Source organism: Ailuropoda melanoleuca, chromosome 14, assembly GCF_002007445.2.
Source record: "Ailuropoda melanoleuca isolate Jingjing chromosome 14, ASM200744v2, whole genome shotgun sequence".
Taxonomy (NCBI): Eukaryota; Metazoa; Chordata; class Mammalia; order Carnivora; family Ursidae; genus Ailuropoda; species Ailuropoda melanoleuca.
Genome location: NC_048231.1, coordinates 8,796,436 through 8,816,703, shown reverse-complemented (window position 1 = coordinate 8,816,703; position 20,268 = coordinate 8,796,436). Strand labels below are relative to the sequence as shown.

Genomic DNA, 20,268 nt, shown 5'->3' with positions numbered 1-20,268 from the left:
GAATGCAAAAGCTGGAATAAATAAATGTAAATTATTTTATATTAATTAAATATTAATATAATATCGGAGAGAAGGGCTAACTAGAATGATAATATTTATTCAAGTCAGTGGAGAAACTGATTTCAAAGGAATGGGATTATAGGCTTACAAGGGAATTTAGAGCTGATTACTTTTATACCAGGGTATTACAGAAATAGAAACTGAGGTCTACTAGTTCTCAAAAAGCTATAAAGTGGCAGACTATGGCTGATACTCAATATTTAGTATCTCATAGTGCAATACTTTCACATACTCAATGTTAATTTTTCAAACAACTTTGGATCTATAATTTTTAAATGTCTGCCAGTAAATCAGTCAAATACAAATCCTAACCATGCTAAACTTGCTTCTTCCATAATATTATTAAACTGAGTATGCAAAAATAATCTGTTTTTGATATTCATATAAATTATAGGAATCTAGGGCCTAAAAGTTCTGCATATACTTTCAGAGGTAGAATTAATATAAGCTGCTAAATTTCATTAAAAGAAGACTAAAACATTTAACTTTCAGAAGATTATTGCACCATTGTTTTTAAAACTGGGAAATAGGAAACACCTAAGATATCCAAATAGGGGCTGGCAAAAAAACTAGCCTACAACCACAAAGCAGAATGCCAAACAATAAGTTATAATTATGTTGCAGAAGATAATTTTTAAAAACATAAAGAAGTTCATGACATAGGAAGATGTTCATATAACTAAATGAATGAAATAGGTTAAAATATTATACAGTTTAATAATAGCTAACATTTATTGAGCACTTCCTATATTTCAAACACTGTGATAAGCTATTTGCACTTTCAAATTTAAACCTTAAACAACTCTTTGAGGCAATTAGTATTATTTTTCATTATAGATTAGATAAGTAAGATTAGAGAGGTAAAGTAACTTTCTGAAAGCCACACATCTAGTAAGAGCTGATATTCCTCACCAGGTCTGTCAGACTCCAGAACCTGAGCTCTTAATCACTGCCTTCCCATTATTATCCATTTATATAAAATATATGAATTTATAGAAAAAAATAACAGAAAAACATATAGCAACATTTAGATATTGCTATTTATTAGGGGTAATCATTCAGGAACACTTTTTTCTTCCTTTTTTTTTTTTTGCTGTAAAATGAGTATATATATTACTTCTTTAAAATAAAAAAACACCATGCCACTAACAGACTATCTAAGTTATAAAACTATTAACTCTATAGCTAATAATTTATGGTTAGCTGTATCTTCTCAGACTAACCAAATTTCATTTGCAAGTTCAGATTTCAGAATGGCAATTATACATTTCACAGTTAGGTTATACTCAGCTTCAATGATGAATATAATTCTGTGAACATTCAATAATTAGGAAAGGATCAGGGGAATCCCATTTTCAATTTCCATGACATATAAAGGCAGAGGGGATACTTAATCAGATGAATGAAGGAGCAGAAATCAATGTATAACCCTGCATACTTAGCAGAATGTCACAAAATAACCATTTAAAATAATTTGTAAATTCAAAATTAATAGTTAAAATATACTGCTATTATCTAATTCCAGTTTTTGCAAAATATGAAATACTTTACCACATTGGGTAGTACTTTCTCATTAGAAAAGGATAGAAGAGAACCATTCTTTACTTGAGGCCTCAAGAATCTGTTTTGCTATAAGCCAGAGTAAATAGCAAAACATACATGTTATAGAGGAGGAAGTAGGCAATAATGAATGAGTGAAAAATCAGTTATGTCTATAGGAGCCAGGCATTTAATGAAAATAAAGAAAAGAGCTTGGTGGGTATACAGAATGCCAGGTGAGTATTTATATATGTCAGTATTAACTCAATAATGTCAATCTGATTTTTTTTAGAAAAAGCTGAAAATTTATATTTTTATTCAAAAATCTCACCAAGTTTAAGTGTTCTAAGCTAATTAAAAAAAAAGAGTCATCCCCAATTATATTCCTAATAAAATGATCTTCCAACAACTATGCTCTGACTTAAAAAGGGCTCTCTGTGTATTTATTAGGACAGGATATCCTGGGGAAACATCAGTTGGTACCCAAATACAGTAATAGCATCACATTGGAAATGAGTAGAGTTAGCCAGAAATTACAAGTTCTGGCTATGTGTCTTCAAAAGACTCTTAAAGTCTTCTCTCATTTTGAATCAAGGAGGAGAAACTCTGTTCCCTGCCCTAGAATTAATCCGGATCACAGAGTCGGGGCGAATAATTTGTAATGCTTAAGCATGGTACTGGTGGTCATTTACATAAAGCATCCGATACGATACAATCTCTGGACAATCTCTGGACTGAGAATACCACCATTAACAATTTCTCAATGAAAAGACAAGATTCAGCATACATAATTTTGACCTAGGATATTTCAAGAAACAATCATTTTATTGTACCAGTGACAATTTAAGTATGGTTGATGGACCCATGAAGGTCCTTGAAGACCTTTTCAGGGGTCCACAAGGCCAGATTATTTTAACAATAGTACTAAGACATTATTTTCCTTTTTCACTATATTGACATTTGCACTCATGGTACAAAAGCAATGGTGGGCTGGTATCTTAGTGCAAATCAAGACAGTGGATCCAAACAGTATGAATAGTCATTGTATTATTCACTACTATGTACTAATAGTTTAAAAAAAAACCAAAACTAACAGTTTCAAAAAAGAAAAGCTAGTTTCATTTAACATTGTCTTCAATGAAACAGTGAATACTAATTTAATTTAAACTTGTCCCTTGAATACGACAAAATGGAAAGTAAGAATAAAATACTTCCAATGCATACATACCAAAGGATGCTTTTCTCAAGGAAAAGCACTTCTGCAGTTGAGGTGTAAGCTGAACTAACCAGGTTTTACACAGAACACTATTTTTACTTGAAGGAATGAAAGAATGACGGACAAACTATGATTATCCAGATTTAGATGCTTGGTAGACATTTTCTCAAAACTGAATGAAATGAGGCTGCCAATTTAAGGAAAACAGACAGGATTTGTTGCTTTCTCTTTTTTTTTTTGCCAAGGATAAAATTATAGTTGTTAAGCAAAAATCAGAATTGTGGAAAACATCTATCACCATTGAGAGCTTCCAATGCTTCCAAGGCTTTTTTTGATCAGCATGGTGGTTATATCAATGAAGATAATTTTTTTTTGGTATAATACAATGAAATATGTCAACATTTGGAAGAGCTTCTATTTTCTAAGTGACCAACATATATATTCCAAAACCATGCCCAGGTATAAGATCCATTCGAAGCTCAAGATGGACCAACAAATTTTAATATATCAGAGTGTAGTATAGTCTGTGAGAGGGTTTTAGATTTTATACTTCAACTAACTTTTAATAAACTATCAATTGTAAATCTTTGGTGTTGTGTCAAAAGAATATCCACAACTATGTGAAAATGCTAGTCCTTTCTTTTCTAACTACATAACTGTGTGAAGATGAATTTGTTTTTTGTTTTTTTATATTCTTCAACCAAAACATATCACAACAGACTAAAGTACGGAAGCAGATGTGAGAATCCAGCCGTCTTCTATTAAACCAGACATTAAAATATATTTGAGAAATATAAAACAATGCCATCCTTTTCCAACTTTTGTTTTCTGTTTTGGAAAATATTATTTTCACTACAATGTTGTTTATGTTAACATATAAAGACTTTATTATTCTTATTTTGAAGCAAATAAATAGGCATTAAAATTTCTCTCAGTTTTAATTTCTAGTACAGAAAACATTGCTAGACGTAACCCACATAAACAGAAGCTATTTGGTGTCCTTAGTTTTTAAGCGGTCCCGAGACCATTAAGTTTAAGAATTGCCAGATTTGACCCATAATGCTGAGACTATTATTGCTCAGTATTCCCCAGATGGGGCAATTAACCTTGCTCAAAAGAAAACTTATACTTTTATGTCCAGAGAATGTACTTTGATATCACTAATTCTGTGCTTTCCAAACATTTTGGCACTTGTCAACTCTACATACACAACACATAAATTTCTATAATGTCATTAACAGTTGAACAGATTTTGATATACGATGTTGATATAATTTCAGACAAAAGCAAAAGAAACTTAATATTTAAAATAGTCTTACTGATTTTGTTTAGGCTCTTCAAAATAGTAGAAAATAATTTGCGGGGGTCCACATAGTGTTTTGATCTAGGCTGGAATTTTAACAACTTCGTAAGATTCTCCAGAGACTTGGGAGCCTCAGGTTTAGAACCAATGAAACTAACTGTATCACATAATCACTCTGGTGTTCATAAAGGAAAATAGTGACAATGTGCAATAGTTTGTACAAACCAACATGACTAAGAAAAACTCTCAAGGGAATATGTAAAGGAAATCACACTGCTTTTCAGACATACACATTAAAAACTGTGAAAATCGTTTATTCTTTATCCAATCTAAATTCATTTGCTCAAAGGAAAATAATAGAAACCTAGAGTGAAGTCAGAATTCTGCATTTTGTTTGAATTAAGATTAGAAATGAGTATATTAAATTAACATACCCTTCATATTAAGATATTTTAATACATATAGTTTTTAATAGTTTCATAGCCTTTAGTTTTAGATAGGTAGTATTCATATTTTCTTCCTAAGAAGAAACAAAATAACTTGCTGGTTAGTCTGGGTACAAAATTCTATTCTAATCTTTAAGGTACAGAGAATATGTGATAATAGACTCCATTTATTTTTTAAGCCAAACCAGATGCTTAACAAATAAAAAGATTATTAAATTGGTCTTTAAAAACTATTCCCTATTTTAACAACATCTACTGGGAATGGTGAATTGATTGAAAGTTTGGATTTTTTTTTCTTTTTTGCTCTGGTCATTATTCTCTACCCCATTGCCTCTTGATTTCAAATAGCGATGCTGCTGCCTTTTCTAATTGAAAAATCAACATTCATTTAAGTTGTGAAGCATGCTCACTTTAAAACAGAATTTATCTGTTACAGAATTATTCTTTTAGCAAACGATTTTTGGGAGATTATCACCATGTTAGAATTTGAGTCTTCTAGATATTGCCCACTATTATTTAAATGGAATTTACATACTATTTGACTTTTTTTGGCTAAGCCACTCTTTTACTTAGGGCAATAAAAGATTAAAATTCCAAGTTTGTTCTTAAAAGATACTTCATAGTTTCATAAAGGAAGTAGAGTGAAAATCATTTTCATTTCAGTCATATTTCATTAAAAGAAAATAACTGGCATAAAACAGAAATAACTTTTTTCCCACATACATTAAAATATTACATCATTTCAGTACAACAAATAAACATTGTTGGAGACAATGTCGATTAATAAAGAACTGTTTAGAAAAGTTGGTTGTCTTCATTAGACTGCATATTAAAAAGTAAATCCAAATGGTATATTATATAGATCTTGTTCTCACTATAGCTGGCAATCCTAAGAGTAAAAGGACAATCCAGGATATTATACTGTAGTAAACATATAAAATGTGAATCCAAAATAATGTTTAATATTATAGTTGTTGACTTAAAAAAAATAGATGCACAGAGGTAAATGAACAGGAAGTCTTTAAGCTTACATACTGCCCAGTTGATAAAAAGCTAAAGAGGGAAAGTGCTTCTGATGGTTATTCCCAGAGTATTCTGTATTCTTGGTGACAAATAATGACATTTATACTTTATTATAATTTGTAGTTGCCTATTTTGTCTGTTTGTAATGGCAAGAACAATGTCTACTGCTCACCACTGCTTTCCCAGTACTAGGCAAAGACCATTTAAAAAATCAATAACCTGTTGCATTTCTTTACAGACACGAAGCTCAGAAAAGTTGAGCAACTTGCTTAAGTTAGTGTGGTTATTAAGCAGAGAAGCTAGCACCTAAATCCATGTCTTCTATTATCAAGTCAAGTGTTCTTTCTACCGATGATCATTCAAGACCATATTGTATTTCTGATGAAAAGAAAATATATTTGCACACATATTTTTGCACATGATAGACTGCATGTTTAATCTGAAACGTAGAAGAGGGATTTCTATGGGGTTTGACTGACATTATTAGGTACTAAATTATAAATATCAGCACCAAGATGCAGTAACAGTAACAATGTCAAACTCACTAGTGTTATGATTTTATGCTAGATAGCATTCCTGAGATGTCTCATATATATCTCAGATTGAATACATTCAAAACCAAAATGTATTAACTCCTTTCTCTTACCCTCAAAATGCGTTTCTTCTCTTATTATTCCTCAATATAGTTAATAACATCACCCTTTACCCATATCTCAAATTAGAAGCCTGGCATTCTGACTTTTCTGCCTTAAATTTTTATGCTTCAAAATTAAAATAAACAACTCACCTAGAATAGATTTAAGTGCTAAAACCTATGGCCTTGCAATTTGACTCAGTAGGCAAAGGCAAAAAAAAAAAAAATTAAAATAAAAAGGAAGCAATATCTGAAGTTGGATTATGAAGTCACTGACTTTTCATGTAGTAATGACATTTTAGTCTGAGAGTTCTTGACTGGTGGTAACTGGCTGGTGACAATGTGTTTAAAGTGGTCATTATTGCTGAATATAATTCTCAAAACCTCCACCCAACACAAAAGCTTTTGTTTCGTTTTTATTCATCCTTCATATCCCAGGTGAAATGTTCTCCTTAGAGAGGAATTCTCTGATAATCTTATCTAAGTAAGGTTTCCCTCCTATTTTCTATCAGTATGACATTTTCATTTCTGCTTAGCATGAATTTCGATTTATAATTGTTAAGTTATGGTGAAATTATAATTATTAGAATAATTTATGCTTACCTATTTACTTTAATATACCATCAACTAAACTATAAACACCATGAGGGCAGAGAATGTATCTATCACTGATATAAAAGCATATATGAGTATCTAGTTTAGGTTTAATTAAGCAGTCTTATAATTTGAGACTTTCAATAGATTAATTTGACTTTCTTCACTCCTTCTAAAAAAAGTCAATATTCAAACTAGTTTTTTTATTACATTGTTATTCTGGTTCAGCCTTAGAAGTTTAATTTTAAAATTATACTTCATAAAGTACTAATATTATCTTTGAGGTATATATTCTGGTGCAGGTAAAAATTATCTAAAAGGAATAGAACCTTATTCCTACATAAAAATACAGAAAAAAAATCCTAGAAAAAAAGGATATCCAAATACACTCCTTTTTTTGAATTCATTGTTATTTTGAATATCTAAATGATAACTAAGGAAAAAATATTAAGACAAGCGATTTGTTCTCCTAAAGTTTTGTAATAAGCAAATTAACTTAATAGATGTTAATATTTTTATTTTTAGGATTTTGCCTTAGTAAATTTGGAATGCCAAGTTATTCTGGATTGCATTTAATATTCCTTTTGTAATTAAGATGTAATTACAAAGTTTTAAAAAGGCTCATGAACTACTATGTTTAATTAAATTTAGCTTAGATATTTATGTTCACAGTAATTAAGGAAAAGAATACTGCATCTTCAATAGTCCCATATTCCCAAAATTTAGGTCTTAATATTTGGTGAATGACTAAACATTTATTTATTTATTTGACAGAGATAGAAACAGCCAGCGAGAGAGGGAACACAAGCAGGGGGAGAGGGAGAGGAAGAAGCAGGCTCATAGCGGAGGAGCCTGATGTGGGGCTCAATCCCAGAACGCCGGGATCACGCCCTGAGCCGAAGGCAGACGCTTAACCGCTGTGCCACCCAGGCGCCCCTGAACTTTTGACTTTATTTCCCAGACTTCAGAAATGAGGATAGCTTGTATATTTGGGATTTAATGTAAACAATATTTTGTTTTAAAAATTTTTAAGGCAGGAATAAGATTCTTCTAACCAATTCAATATTAGAACTCCATGTTTTCATTCAGTTGAAGATGTAGCTGAATGGCACCTGAATGGCATTCACATATATTTTATGCCTAGAATGTTCTTATAGTTTTTCTTCATTGAAGATTTAGAACCATAATTTTTTAAACTATAAAATTAGTATTGGTTATATCTGACACAAATCTAAAAGCGGTGATATATAACAGTAACATTGTGAGGACTTTGCTGAGAAGGTTGTACCATGGTATGTAAAAGCAACTGTACTACACATATGAAGAACTGTCTGGGATCACTTCTAAGTTAAGTCCAGTTATAACATTCTTAACTCATGAAAATGTTGGAATTGAGGAAGACAGCCATGTAAGTTGTAAATCTGATGACAGAGAAGAAGCCACAGTTTGAAAAATTACCCACAGATCCCTTGAATAAATTTAGTGTACAGCTGATATCTAATACTATATCTTATTAAATAAGAAGGAATGTTACTGTTAATCTTTTGATGCCAATATTGGATCCATCAGGATAGAAAACTTGAAAGCACAAATGAAAAACTTAACCAGGAAAGGGATATTCCAGAAGAAAGCAGTTATAGCCATTATTATGCCTGCTACTTAATTTATCATATACATAAAGATGTGAGGCAGCAAATAAATGTCTAATCCTTTTTTCCTCCCACACGATTCGGTACTTGGGAAAAATTGTATGGAATAAATATTAAAAACTTCCTTCCTCCCCCAAAGGTTGGCATTAAAACTTTCTTTCTAATCAATTTAGATTTGTTTCCAAATATTAGGCAGCAACATTCCAAGTTGAATATGTTTGAAAAAATTTGGAATGATACTAGAGCAGGGAGCTACCCCAGCCTGGACAAGCTAAAAAAAAAATTCTTTTGGTGACATTTTAAAATTTTGTTAATCTTACTTTTTATTGGCCAGAAATGCATTCATCCTTTGCATAAACAAATAACTTCACATCTATACTGATGAGTATGTTAAAAAATAACAAGTCTAAAACAAAGAAACAGGAGCTACAGAAAGTAATACCTGTAGCTGTGATGTAGGAGTAGACATTTTACATGAAATTTCTATTGTCCTACTGTTGGCCTAATTTGACAATCTGTGAAACAGTAAGTGGTAATTATCTTATAGTCCATTCATTTTTCATTGCATTATCTTGCATGCAATCCAACCTTGACAAGCAGAGGGAAATATTGGTTAAATTTCCCAGACTTCTATAGTAGAACAAGTTTAAGGTGCCATGGAACTGTACTTACTTTTGGTGTTGGGCAGGAAGCTGTAGAAAGGCGAGATGTAGCCTGAGCACGAGGCGATTCTGAAGGAGTAGTGCTGAGGGAGGCTGTGTCTCGTGGGAGCACCTGAACACCACGAGAAATGATGGAGTCTGGAATCTGAGCAAGAAAAACAAGGATGGTTTAATATTCTGAAAATACCAACAACATTAAAATCAATGCCCATACCTAACTTTTTTTTTTTCATTCTTTGCTGTCTAGCTCTCATATATTTGGTCTCTTTCACTGTTAGGTATAAATGTATCCAACAATTTGGGATAGGATAGAAACCTTCAGTTTTAAAATATTTTCTCTTGCCAAATAATATTTCATGAACTTTTTTTTTTTTTAATGAGAGGCAGTCTAGCATTGTAGTTAAGGAGTAAAGTGTTCAGCATTCATATACTGGCTCTGCCATTTAATAATTATTTAATTCCCAGATATTTTCCATTTTCCTTTCAGATTCTCCACCTTCATCCTCTTGACTCCAAGCTGACCCGTATAGATAGAATCAACAAGCTATTCTGTGCTCTCTAGTTTCTAGTTGGGTACAGCCAGTGCCAGGAAACTGAAAGGTTAGAGAAGAGTAAGGTCTGATCTTTCTTCCCCTGGCTTCTTCTCTACCAGGTTACCACTTGTTGGCTAAGTCACAGCCCCTGGCCATCTGACAGGTGCTTACAGATCTTTTCTGGATTCCAGCAGTAGTTCCCTTCCTTTGCCCCATTAGGACTATAGATATTGATGGTTCCAGTATTACTAGTCCCAGGGCACTGCATTGTGTCTCACTGCTTTCCCTAAAATCTGCCCAAACCTTTGTAAACACTATAGATCCTTATTAAACTCTTCTCAATTATCCATTTAACTATGCTATGACTTCTTTGGGGACACTGACAGCTCTGCTTTTTAAATCACCATTTCCTTTATCTAAAAAAATGAAGATAACGATAGCATCTACCTCACTGGATTACTGTTGAGGATTAAATAAGATAATGCATATAAATTATCTAGCACTACAAAGTAGTAAATACTTATTAAATATTGACTATTATTGATATTATTATATTATACCTATCAACATGGTAAAAACTGATGTAATTGAGTACCACTATTCTAAAAATATACAAACATTAAGGACAAATAATGTGGATTATTCATTTTAAAAATTATTATTTATGTTGATCAGAAAATTATTATTTTGGGCTATGCATAATTTAGTTCCTGTTCTGGGCTAATACTAATGGGTTTAGGTTTTCTGATCTCAAAATGAGAACTTGACCACTTTCAAGTTTTGAGCACAGAGGGGACATACATAGGATAAAAAGATAAGAAATCAACTTTGATCAGTAAATATCACTTACTATGTGAAAACAAGGAAGCAGAAACCAGACTTTATGACTAGAAAGGTGCTTCTGATCTTATGCATCATTTGTTTCTCACAAATTTCCATAGAAGCTCTTTTATTTAGTTTCCATACCAATAGCCTCATTACCAATGGTACTGCTACCATTTTAGGGCCTAACAATTTATGTGATTTATAAATAATATTCCCATAACTAGGGTGAAAAGCAATGGGAATTCTGAGAAGAAAAACTGCTCTACCTGCTAGTACGTTTGAGTACTGAATTGTAATAAATAATCTATAGAAAAGGAGGTAGATAGTCTGATTTAAAAGAGCTATATGTTGCCATTAATGTCTAGTAAAAAAGGCCATGTATTGGAAAAAAAGGCAAAGAAAGCTCCTATTATACTACACAGGACACCATGCCCCTCTACTTCACGGCAATTTCCACAGTTATACTACATTTATATGTGTGATAGTTTGATCTATGTCTATCTCCTGAACTCGAATGCCTTGTCATGATGAAAACATGCTTTTGCTACTATTTTATGTCCAGTACCTAAGAAAGCACATGCACAAAGTAGTGTGTATACGTGATATATAGATTTCTAGACTCACAAACATGTGTACATATACTACCCCTCTCTCTCTCCTGTATGAATGTAGACAGGACAGCAGGATATTTCAGGGGAAAGATAAGTTTAAATTTGAAATAAATTCTTTGGGGTTAATAGCCTGGAGATACTCAATGAACTATTAGAAATATAAGTCTGGAGCTCAGGAAAAAGTTAGGGATTTGATGTATACTTTGGGAATTATCAATGGAGGTGACAGTTTCAGTCATGCTTATGTCTCAGATCATCCAAGTACAGTATGTAAAAGACCAAAAGATGATGGTTGATAATTCTAGGTGAGATCCACATCACAGGCTTAGCAGAAGAAAAAAATCAAGGGGAAAAACAATCTGTAAATGAAATAACAGAACATCCTATTTTTCCTATTTTGAACAATCAGGATTTATATCTATCATACTGGCTCAATTATTAAATAGCACATCTTTTCGCTTTCAAAGGTATATCAGTTTGGAAGATAAATTATTTAGTCTTCATATCTTTAAGAAACAGACACAAAAGAGAAAAATCAAGACAGAGTGAACATAGGGAAGGGAAAAGAAAAGAAACTTTCAAGGAGATGTTAAAAAACATCGACTATGGAGAGAAATAGGATAAGAGTTGGAAAAAAAAAAGCCATTGAGATCTGGAAAGACTCCACCAAAAAACTGCTAGAATTTATAAATGAATTCAGTAAAGTTGCAGGATAAAAAATCAATGTACAGAAATCTGTTGCATTTCTATACACCGATAATGAAAGAGAAAGAGAAAGGAAGGCATCAATCCCATTTATAATTGGACCCAAAACAATAAGATATTAGGAATAAGCCTAACCAAAGAGATAAAAGACCTGTACTGAAAACTATAAAACACTGATGAAAGAAATGAAGATGACACAAACACATAGAAAAACATTCCATGCTCATGGATTGGAAGAACAAATAACAAATAACAAATATTGTTAAAATGTCTATCCTATCCAAAGCAATTTGCACATTTAATGCAATCTCTATCAAAATACCAACCGTATTTTTTACAGAGCCAGAATAAACAATCCTAAAATTCATATGGAACCACAAAAGACCCCAAATAGCCAAAGCAACCTTGAAAAAGCAAAGCAAAGCTGGAGGCCTCACAATTTCAGACTTCAAGTTATATTACAAAGCTGTAATAACTAAAACTGTATGATACTGGCAAAAACATAGAAACATAGATCAAAGGAACAGAAGAGAAAACCCAGTAATTAATCTACAACTATATGGTCAATGAATCTTTGATGAAGCAGGAAAAGAATATCCAACGGGAAAAAGGCAGTCTCTTCAACAAATAGTGTTGGGAGAGCTGGACAGCAACATGAAAAAGAATGAAACTGGATCACTTTCTTACACCATACACAAAAATAAACTTAAAATGGATTAAAGACCTAACTGTGAGACTTGAAACCATAAAAATCCTAGAAGACAACACAGGCAGTAACCTCTTTGACATCAGCCATAGCAACTTCTTTCTAGATATGTCTCCTGAAGCAAAGGAAACAAAAGCAAAAATAAACCTTCGGGACTTCATCAAAATAAAAAGTTTCTGAACAGTGAAGGAAACAATCAACAAAACTAAAAAGGCAACCTACGGAATGGCAGAAGATATTTGCAAATGATATATCTGATAAAGGGTTAGTATCCAAAAAGTATAAAGAACTTACAAAACTCAACACACCAAGAACAAATAGTGCAATTAAAAATGGGCAGAAGACATGAATAGACTTTTTTCCAAAGAAGACACAGATGGACAACAGACACATGAAAAGATGCTCAAAATGATCATAAGGGAAATGCAAATCAAAACTACAATGAGATATCACCTCACACCTGTCAGAATGGCTAAAATAAAAAACAAGAAACAACAGGTGTTGGCAAGAATGTAGAGAAATGGAAACCCTCTTACACTGTTGGTGGGAATGCAAATTGGTGCAGCAATTCTGGGAAACAGTATGGTGGTTCCTCAAAAAATTAAAAATAGAACTACCCTACAATATACCAATTGCAGTACTAGGTATTTACCCAAAGAATACAAAAATACTAATTCAAAGGCATATATATACCCTGATGTTTACAGCAGCATTATCTATAATAGCCAAATTATGGAAACATTCAAAGTCCATCAGCTGATGAATGGTTAAAAAAGATGTGGTCTATACACACACACACAAATATATATATATATACAGCAGAATATTACTCAGCCATAAAAAAGAATGAAATCTTGTCATTTGCAATGGCATGGATAGAGCTAGAGAGTATTATGCTAAGTGAAATAAGTCAGTCAAAGAAAGACAAATATCATGTGATTTCACTCATATGTGGAATTTAAGAAACAAATCGAATGAGCAAAGAGGGAAAAAAAAGAGAGGGAGGCTAACCAAGAAACAGACTCTTAATTGTAGAGAACAAACTGATGGTTACCAGAGGGGAGGTAGGTGGGAGGATGGGTAAAATAAGTGATGGGGATTAAGTAGTGCACTTGCTGTGATGAGCACTGGATATTGTATAGAACCGTTGAATCACTATATTGTACATTTCAAACTAATATTACACTGTATGTGAACTAACTGGAATTTAAATAAAAGCTTTAAAAAAGCCATTAGATCTAGCAATTAAAGAAGTTACCAGTAGAGTAAAAGGGTAGAAGTGAGGTGAGGAAGCAAGTGGGATGATAAAGCAGGGTAATTTGTAAGAAAAGAAGAGACATATTCACTATTATTTCTTCCTTTGGTGCTTGAAGTGAAGTTCTATTAATGACAAAAATGGGGAAATATAAGTGGGAAAGATAACTTTAGGAGAGTCATAAATATTGGATATATGAATTGATGAATGAACAGGGAGGATAACTAAAGATCTGAGAAAGGAATTATCAACAATGTGGATCCAGTTAATATCGGCAACCATAAATTTGCAATTTCATTAAGTAGCCTGGAAATAAATTTTCCACCTATCTCAAAAAAGAAACTTACACAAAAGATAAAGACTTAGAAATTCTTTGCAGAGATATGGTTGTGAAAGCTGCAGAAATAGATGAGATCCTAAAGACACATATCAATAAAATTTAACAAGCCATAAAAAGGGAAAGAAACAGATGCTAAAGAACAAGATGGCAGCAGTTATTAGTTGTCTGAGAGACAGCTATTTCATTATTTGATGAAGACAGATACCTGATGACAAGAGTTCAAAAAAAAAATTGGAGGTAAGGAAACAGAGGCAGTGAATATAGATTACTCAGTTGATGGACATTTGTATACTGTTTCCATTTTGGAGATACTATGAACAATGTTACTATGAACATTCTACTATGTATCATGATTCCCACATGCATCAATTTTAGGATATATATATATGTATGTGAATACACACACACACACACACACACACACACACATTCAGGAACAGAATTGCTGGTTATTGGGCAGGCAAACCCTTTTACAAACTTCCAAACTGGTTAAGCTAATTTATATGTCTATCGAAAGAAAATGGTGATAGTTCCTCTTACTCCAAAACATATCTCTATCTAGTATTGTCAATATTAGCAATTTTTTTCAAGTCTGATAGTAGTAATAATAGTTACTGTGGTTTTAATGTTCCTTTTGCCGACTGTTAATGAGAAAAAGCATTATTTTATATGTTTATCAGGCATTTAGACGTTCTTTTTTGTAAAGTCCCTGTTTAAATCTTTTGCCCAAATTTTCCCTTTTGGGTTGTCCTTTTTTACTGAATTGTTAAGATTTTAGTATCTATTCTGGATAACCAGTCCTTTATCAGTTTTATGTATGGTGAAAACATCTATTCCTATTCTGTAACTTGTTGTCTTCATTATGTCTTATGGTTAACAGAATATTTTAATTTAGCCAAATTTATCAATATTTTCCTTTATAGTTAGTGGGTTTTGTGTCTTAAAAGGAATCCATTGGAAATGGCAGAGTAGGAAATGCCAAAAGTCCATCACTCCATGAAAGAGGTGACTAAACTAGCAAAAATGGTCAGAATCAACTTAACCAGAAATCTACAAACCAAAAGTTTATAGCAACCAGGTGAATGCTTAATCAAGAAGAAAAACAAAATAAAACAAAAAACAAACCAAAAAAACACAGCTATTCCTCCACTAAACAGCCCTGTGGTACACTTGAAGACACATCCCACATTCCTGGTAAGCATTCTTAGTACTGGAGGGAGAACAAAACTTATTCTCAAGAACTGCATTTCTTTTTTTCAATATGTCCGGTGGCTCAATGAAGGACATATAGGGTTTGCTTTTATTTCCCCTAACCTGGAACTCTCCCCAGGCTTCTGCAGCTAACCAGGAGGTGGTATTGTTCAAAAATATAAAGGCAAATATATTAGCTACTGCTCTCTGGGCATGGGGTGACAGCTGGGATAAAGAGCAGATTCACTGACAAACCTGGAAGGAAAGGCTATGTAATGAAATGCTTTCAGGCATAAGGACTTGGGAAAGCATATTCCTGGGAATACAAAGGTTCATGTTTATGCTCAGGGTTAGCCATATCCTCAGAAGACTTTACCTAATCTTTCAACTCCTGCTGAACTTCAGACTCTGCACAAGCAGGAAGTGAAGGCTAAGAGTTGTAAACTGGCTAAGTGTCAAAGGCATTCCTTGATATATACAAAGAGTCCAAGTGCAAAGAATAAGAGATTATCTTTCTTTGTATACGTTTCTTCAGGGATTTAAGGAAATCCCTGTTGAATCACTAGCTGACCACACAGCTAATAGAACAGAGGCTTCAGTAACCAATAATTAATAACAGACTTGACAAAAAAAGTTAATCAACAAACCAAAAACACTAATTATGACAAAGAGAATATCATACCCCAGGGAGGGAGAAGAATCTGATTTCCAGAGTTTCCACTTATAATATTCAAAATGTCCAGTTTGCAACAGAAATTATAATCTATGCAAAGAAACAAGAAAGTGTGGCCCATATATAGGAAAAAAAAAAGAGGAATAAATAGAAACTGTTCCTGAGAAAGCTCAGACACTACACTGACTACTGAAAAAATTTAAATCAACTATTTATTTTTCAAGATTGTTTTGGCTCCTGGGGTCTTTTGTGGTTCCATATAAATTTTAGGATTGTTTGTTTACCCAAGGATACAAAAATACTGATTTGAAGGGACACATGCACCCCAATGTTTATAGCAGCCTTATCAACAACAGCCAAATTAAGGAAAGAGCCCAAATGTCCGTCAATGGATGAATGGATAAAGAAGATGTGGTACATATACAACGGAATATTACTCAGCCAAATGAAAGAATGAAATCTTGCCATTTGCAACGATGTAGATGGAGCTAGAGTGTATGACATTAAGCAAAATAAGTCAATGAGAAAAAGACAAATGCCATATGATTTCACTCATATATGTGGAATTTAAGAAACAAAACAGATGAACATAGGGGAAGGGAAAAAAAGAGAGGGAAGAAAACCAAAAGAGACTCTTAACTATAGAGAACAACCTGAGGGTTGATGGAAGGAAATGGGTGGAGGATGGGCTAAATGGGTGACGGATATTAAGGAGGGCACTTGTTGTGATGAGCACTGGGTGTTATATGCAAGTGATAAATCACTAAATTCTACTCCTGAAACCAATATTACCTTATGTGTTCACTAGAATTTAAATAAAAACATGAAATGAAAAAAAAAATAAACTATTTAAAATATATTGAAAGAGTTAAAGAAAACCATGAACAAAGAACTAAAGAAAGCATGGGGAAGGTGTATCAACAACAGGGAACAGCATAGAGAGAAATAATAAAAAGGAAACAAACAGAAATTATAAAGTTGAAAAGAATAGTTTACTCTTGAACAATGCAGGGTTTGGGGTGCCAACCCTCTGTGCAGTCAAAAATCTGTGTATAACTTTTGACTCCCCAAAACTTAACTACTAATAGCCTATTGTTGATTGGAAGCCTTACCAATAAATAGTCGATTGACACATATTTCATATATGTATTACATATTTATTCTTACAATAAAGTAAACTAGAGAAGATAAAATGTTATTAAGAAAATATTAAAAAAACTAAAAAAGAAAATCATAAGGAAGAAAAATACATTTAGAGTACTGTAGTATGTCTATTGAAAAAAATGCACGTATAAGTGGACTCACACAGTTCAAACCTGTGTTAAGGGTCGACCGTAAAACTCGAATAAAAAATTCTCTAGATGGCTTCAGCAGCAGATGTGAGGAAGCAGAAGAAAGAATTAGCAACTTGCAGATAAATCATTTGAGAATACCCAATTTAAGTGGAAAGAAAGAATGAAGAAAAATGAGCAGAACTTCCGAAAACTATGGGAGGACACTAATAAATGCAACAGTATATGCATAATGGAAGCCCCAAAAGGAGAGGAGAGAAACAGGCAGAGAAAATATTGACTAAAAATTTTCCAAATATGATGAAAGACATAAATCTACATGTCCAAGAAGTTCAACAATTCCAAGTTATATAAAGAGAACTACAACAACACACATTATAACAAACTGTTGAAAATGAAAGACAAAGAATTCTAAAAGCAGCAAGAGAGAGGCAACCTATATGAGAGATCCTCAATAAGATTAACAGCTGATTTCTCAGCAGAAAATATAGAGGTCAATAGGTAGCAAAATAACATATTCAAAATGATGGAAGAAAATGATCTGTCACAGAAATTTTATATCTGATCTGGCAAAACTATAATTCAAAAATGAAAAGGAAATCAAAATATTCTCAGATAAACAAAAGCTGAGAGTTCAATACTAGTTGACCTTCCCTATAAGAAATGCTAAAAGTCCTTCAGGCTGAAATGAAAGGACACTAGACAGTAATTTGGAATTCGCATGGAGAAATAACACTGGTACTCAACATAGGGCGATATAAAAGTAATACGTATTTTGGTTTGTAAATCAATACAGTTTAAAAAGAAAACTATATAAAACAGTAAATCTGTGTTGATGGGCATACAAGGTATAAATATGTATTTCGTGAAAATAACAAGTGAGGGAGACTGGGTAAAGATTTTGCATAATATGTAAACTAATTTGGTATTAATCAAACTAGACTGTTACAAAGTAAGATGTTAATTTTAATCCATGCAGCAACCACTAAAAAGATAACTAAAAAATATTTGCCAAATGAGAGAAAAATGAAAATGACACACTAGAAAATATCTATTAATCAAAAATGAGGGAAGTAATGGAGAAAATGAGGAACAAAAGTGATAAAAGACATGTAGAAAATAACAAACTGGAAAAAAAATATTACCTTATCAGTAATTATAGTAAATGTAACTAGATTAAACTACCCAGTTAAAAGGTAGAGACTAGTAGAATGGATTAAAAAACATGATCTAAGTATATACTTTAGATCCAAAGACACAAATAGGTCGAAGGTGAAAGAATGGAAAGATTTTTTTCTATGCAAACAGTAATCAAAAATGTAATCAAAAAAAGAATGGCTATAATAGTATCAGACAAAATGGACGTTAAGACAAAAACTGTTACAAGAGACAAAGACATAAAATAATGATAAAAAGGTCAATCCATCAGAAGAAAAAGAATCACAAACATATACACACCTAAAAAAGCCCCAAAATACATGAAGCAAAAACTAACAGTATTAGAGAAAAAGTTCAATGATAATAGCGAGGGAGACTTCAATGTTCCACCTTCAATAATGGTTAGAACAACTAGTCAGAAGATCAATAAGTAAAATAGAAGATTTGAACAATAGTATAAACCAACAACCATATAGAGAAATCTACCCGGTAACAGTAAAATACACATTTTTCTCAAATGAACAAGGAACATTTTCCAGGATAAACTAAATGTTAAGCCACAAACTATGTCTCCCTAAAATAATGAAATCATACAATGTATCTTCTCTGAGCATAATGAAAGGAAAGTGGAAAACAATATAGAAAGAAATTGGGAAATTTACAAATATGTGGAAATTAAACACATTCTTAACTGATGAGTCAAGGAAGAAATCACAAAGGAAATTACAATATTTTGACATGAATGAAAATGAAAACAATATACCCAAACTTACAGGTGCAGCAACAATAGTGTTCAGAGGAAAATTTGTAACTATAAACATCTATTTAAAAAAGAAGAAAGATTTCTCTAACCTTCTACCTTAAAGAACTAAAAAAAAAAAAAAATAAGAGCAAACTAAACCCAAAGCAAAGAGAAGAAAAGAACCAATAAAAAGGATAACAAAGATAAAAAAAAATAGAGAACAGAAGGAAACTGAATGAATCAACAAAACCAAAGCTGGTTCTCTGGAAAGAGCAATAGAATTGACAAACCTTTAACTAGACTGACTGAGAAAAAATATTACTAAGATCAGGAATAAAAGTGGGGACATTACTACTGACCTCACAGAAATAAAAATTATAATACTATAAACAATTGTATGCCAAAAATTGGATATCACAGATAAGCCGAGAAATTACTAAAACTGATATAAGAAATAGAAAATCTGGAGTAGACATAAATCAAGTATGAATCAATAATCAAAAAGCTTTCAATAAGTAAAAACTCAGGGCAAGATGGCCTTACTAAAGAATTCTATCAAATGTTTAAAAAAATAATTAACACAAATCCTTTACAAACTCTTCCACAAAACTGAAGAGGTGGGAAACCTTCTTAACTCATTTTATGGGGCTAGTATTACCCTCATACCAACGACAAATGAACACATCACAGGAAAAGAATATTATAGACCAACATTCTTTGTGAATATAGATGCAAAGATCATTAATAAAATACTGGAAACTGAATCCAGCAGCATATTGAAATGATTACATACCATGACCCAGTGGGATTTATTCCAATAGTAAGTATGTTTTAACAAAGTAATATAATCAATATAATCAGAAATATAATCAACACATTAACAGAATGAAAAAAAAATCCACATGATCATCTCAATTGATGTAGAGAAAGCATTTGACAAATTTGAACACCCTTTCATGACAAAAACACAAAGAAAATCATGCAACTTCCCCAATTGATAGAGGGCATCTAAGAAAAACCCATAGTTTACATCCTACTTTTAATGATAAGAGACAAAAAACTTCCCCGTAAGATCAGGATCAAGGATGTCTTCTTTCACGACTTCTTTTCA

General features: G+C 32.4%; 1 protein-coding gene across 14 annotated transcripts in view; it reads right to left on the bottom strand.

Annotated features, from left to right (window-relative positions):
• GPHN (gephyrin) overlaps nucleotides 1–20,268 on the bottom strand; it is a 609,565-nt gene that overhangs the window by 206,783 nt on the left and 382,514 nt on the right. For all 14 annotated transcript variants that reach the window (XR_004620093.1, XM_034642048.1, XM_034642043.1 and 11 more), the window contains one exon: nucleotides 9,137–9,271. Coding sequence is in view for 13 of the 14 variants with exons in the window: in XM_034642048.1 (XP_034497939.1) it covers nucleotides 9,137–9,271 (135 nt within the window). In the remaining variant the exon portion in view is untranslated. The remainder of the gene's footprint in view (nucleotides 1–9,136; nucleotides 9,272–20,268) is intronic.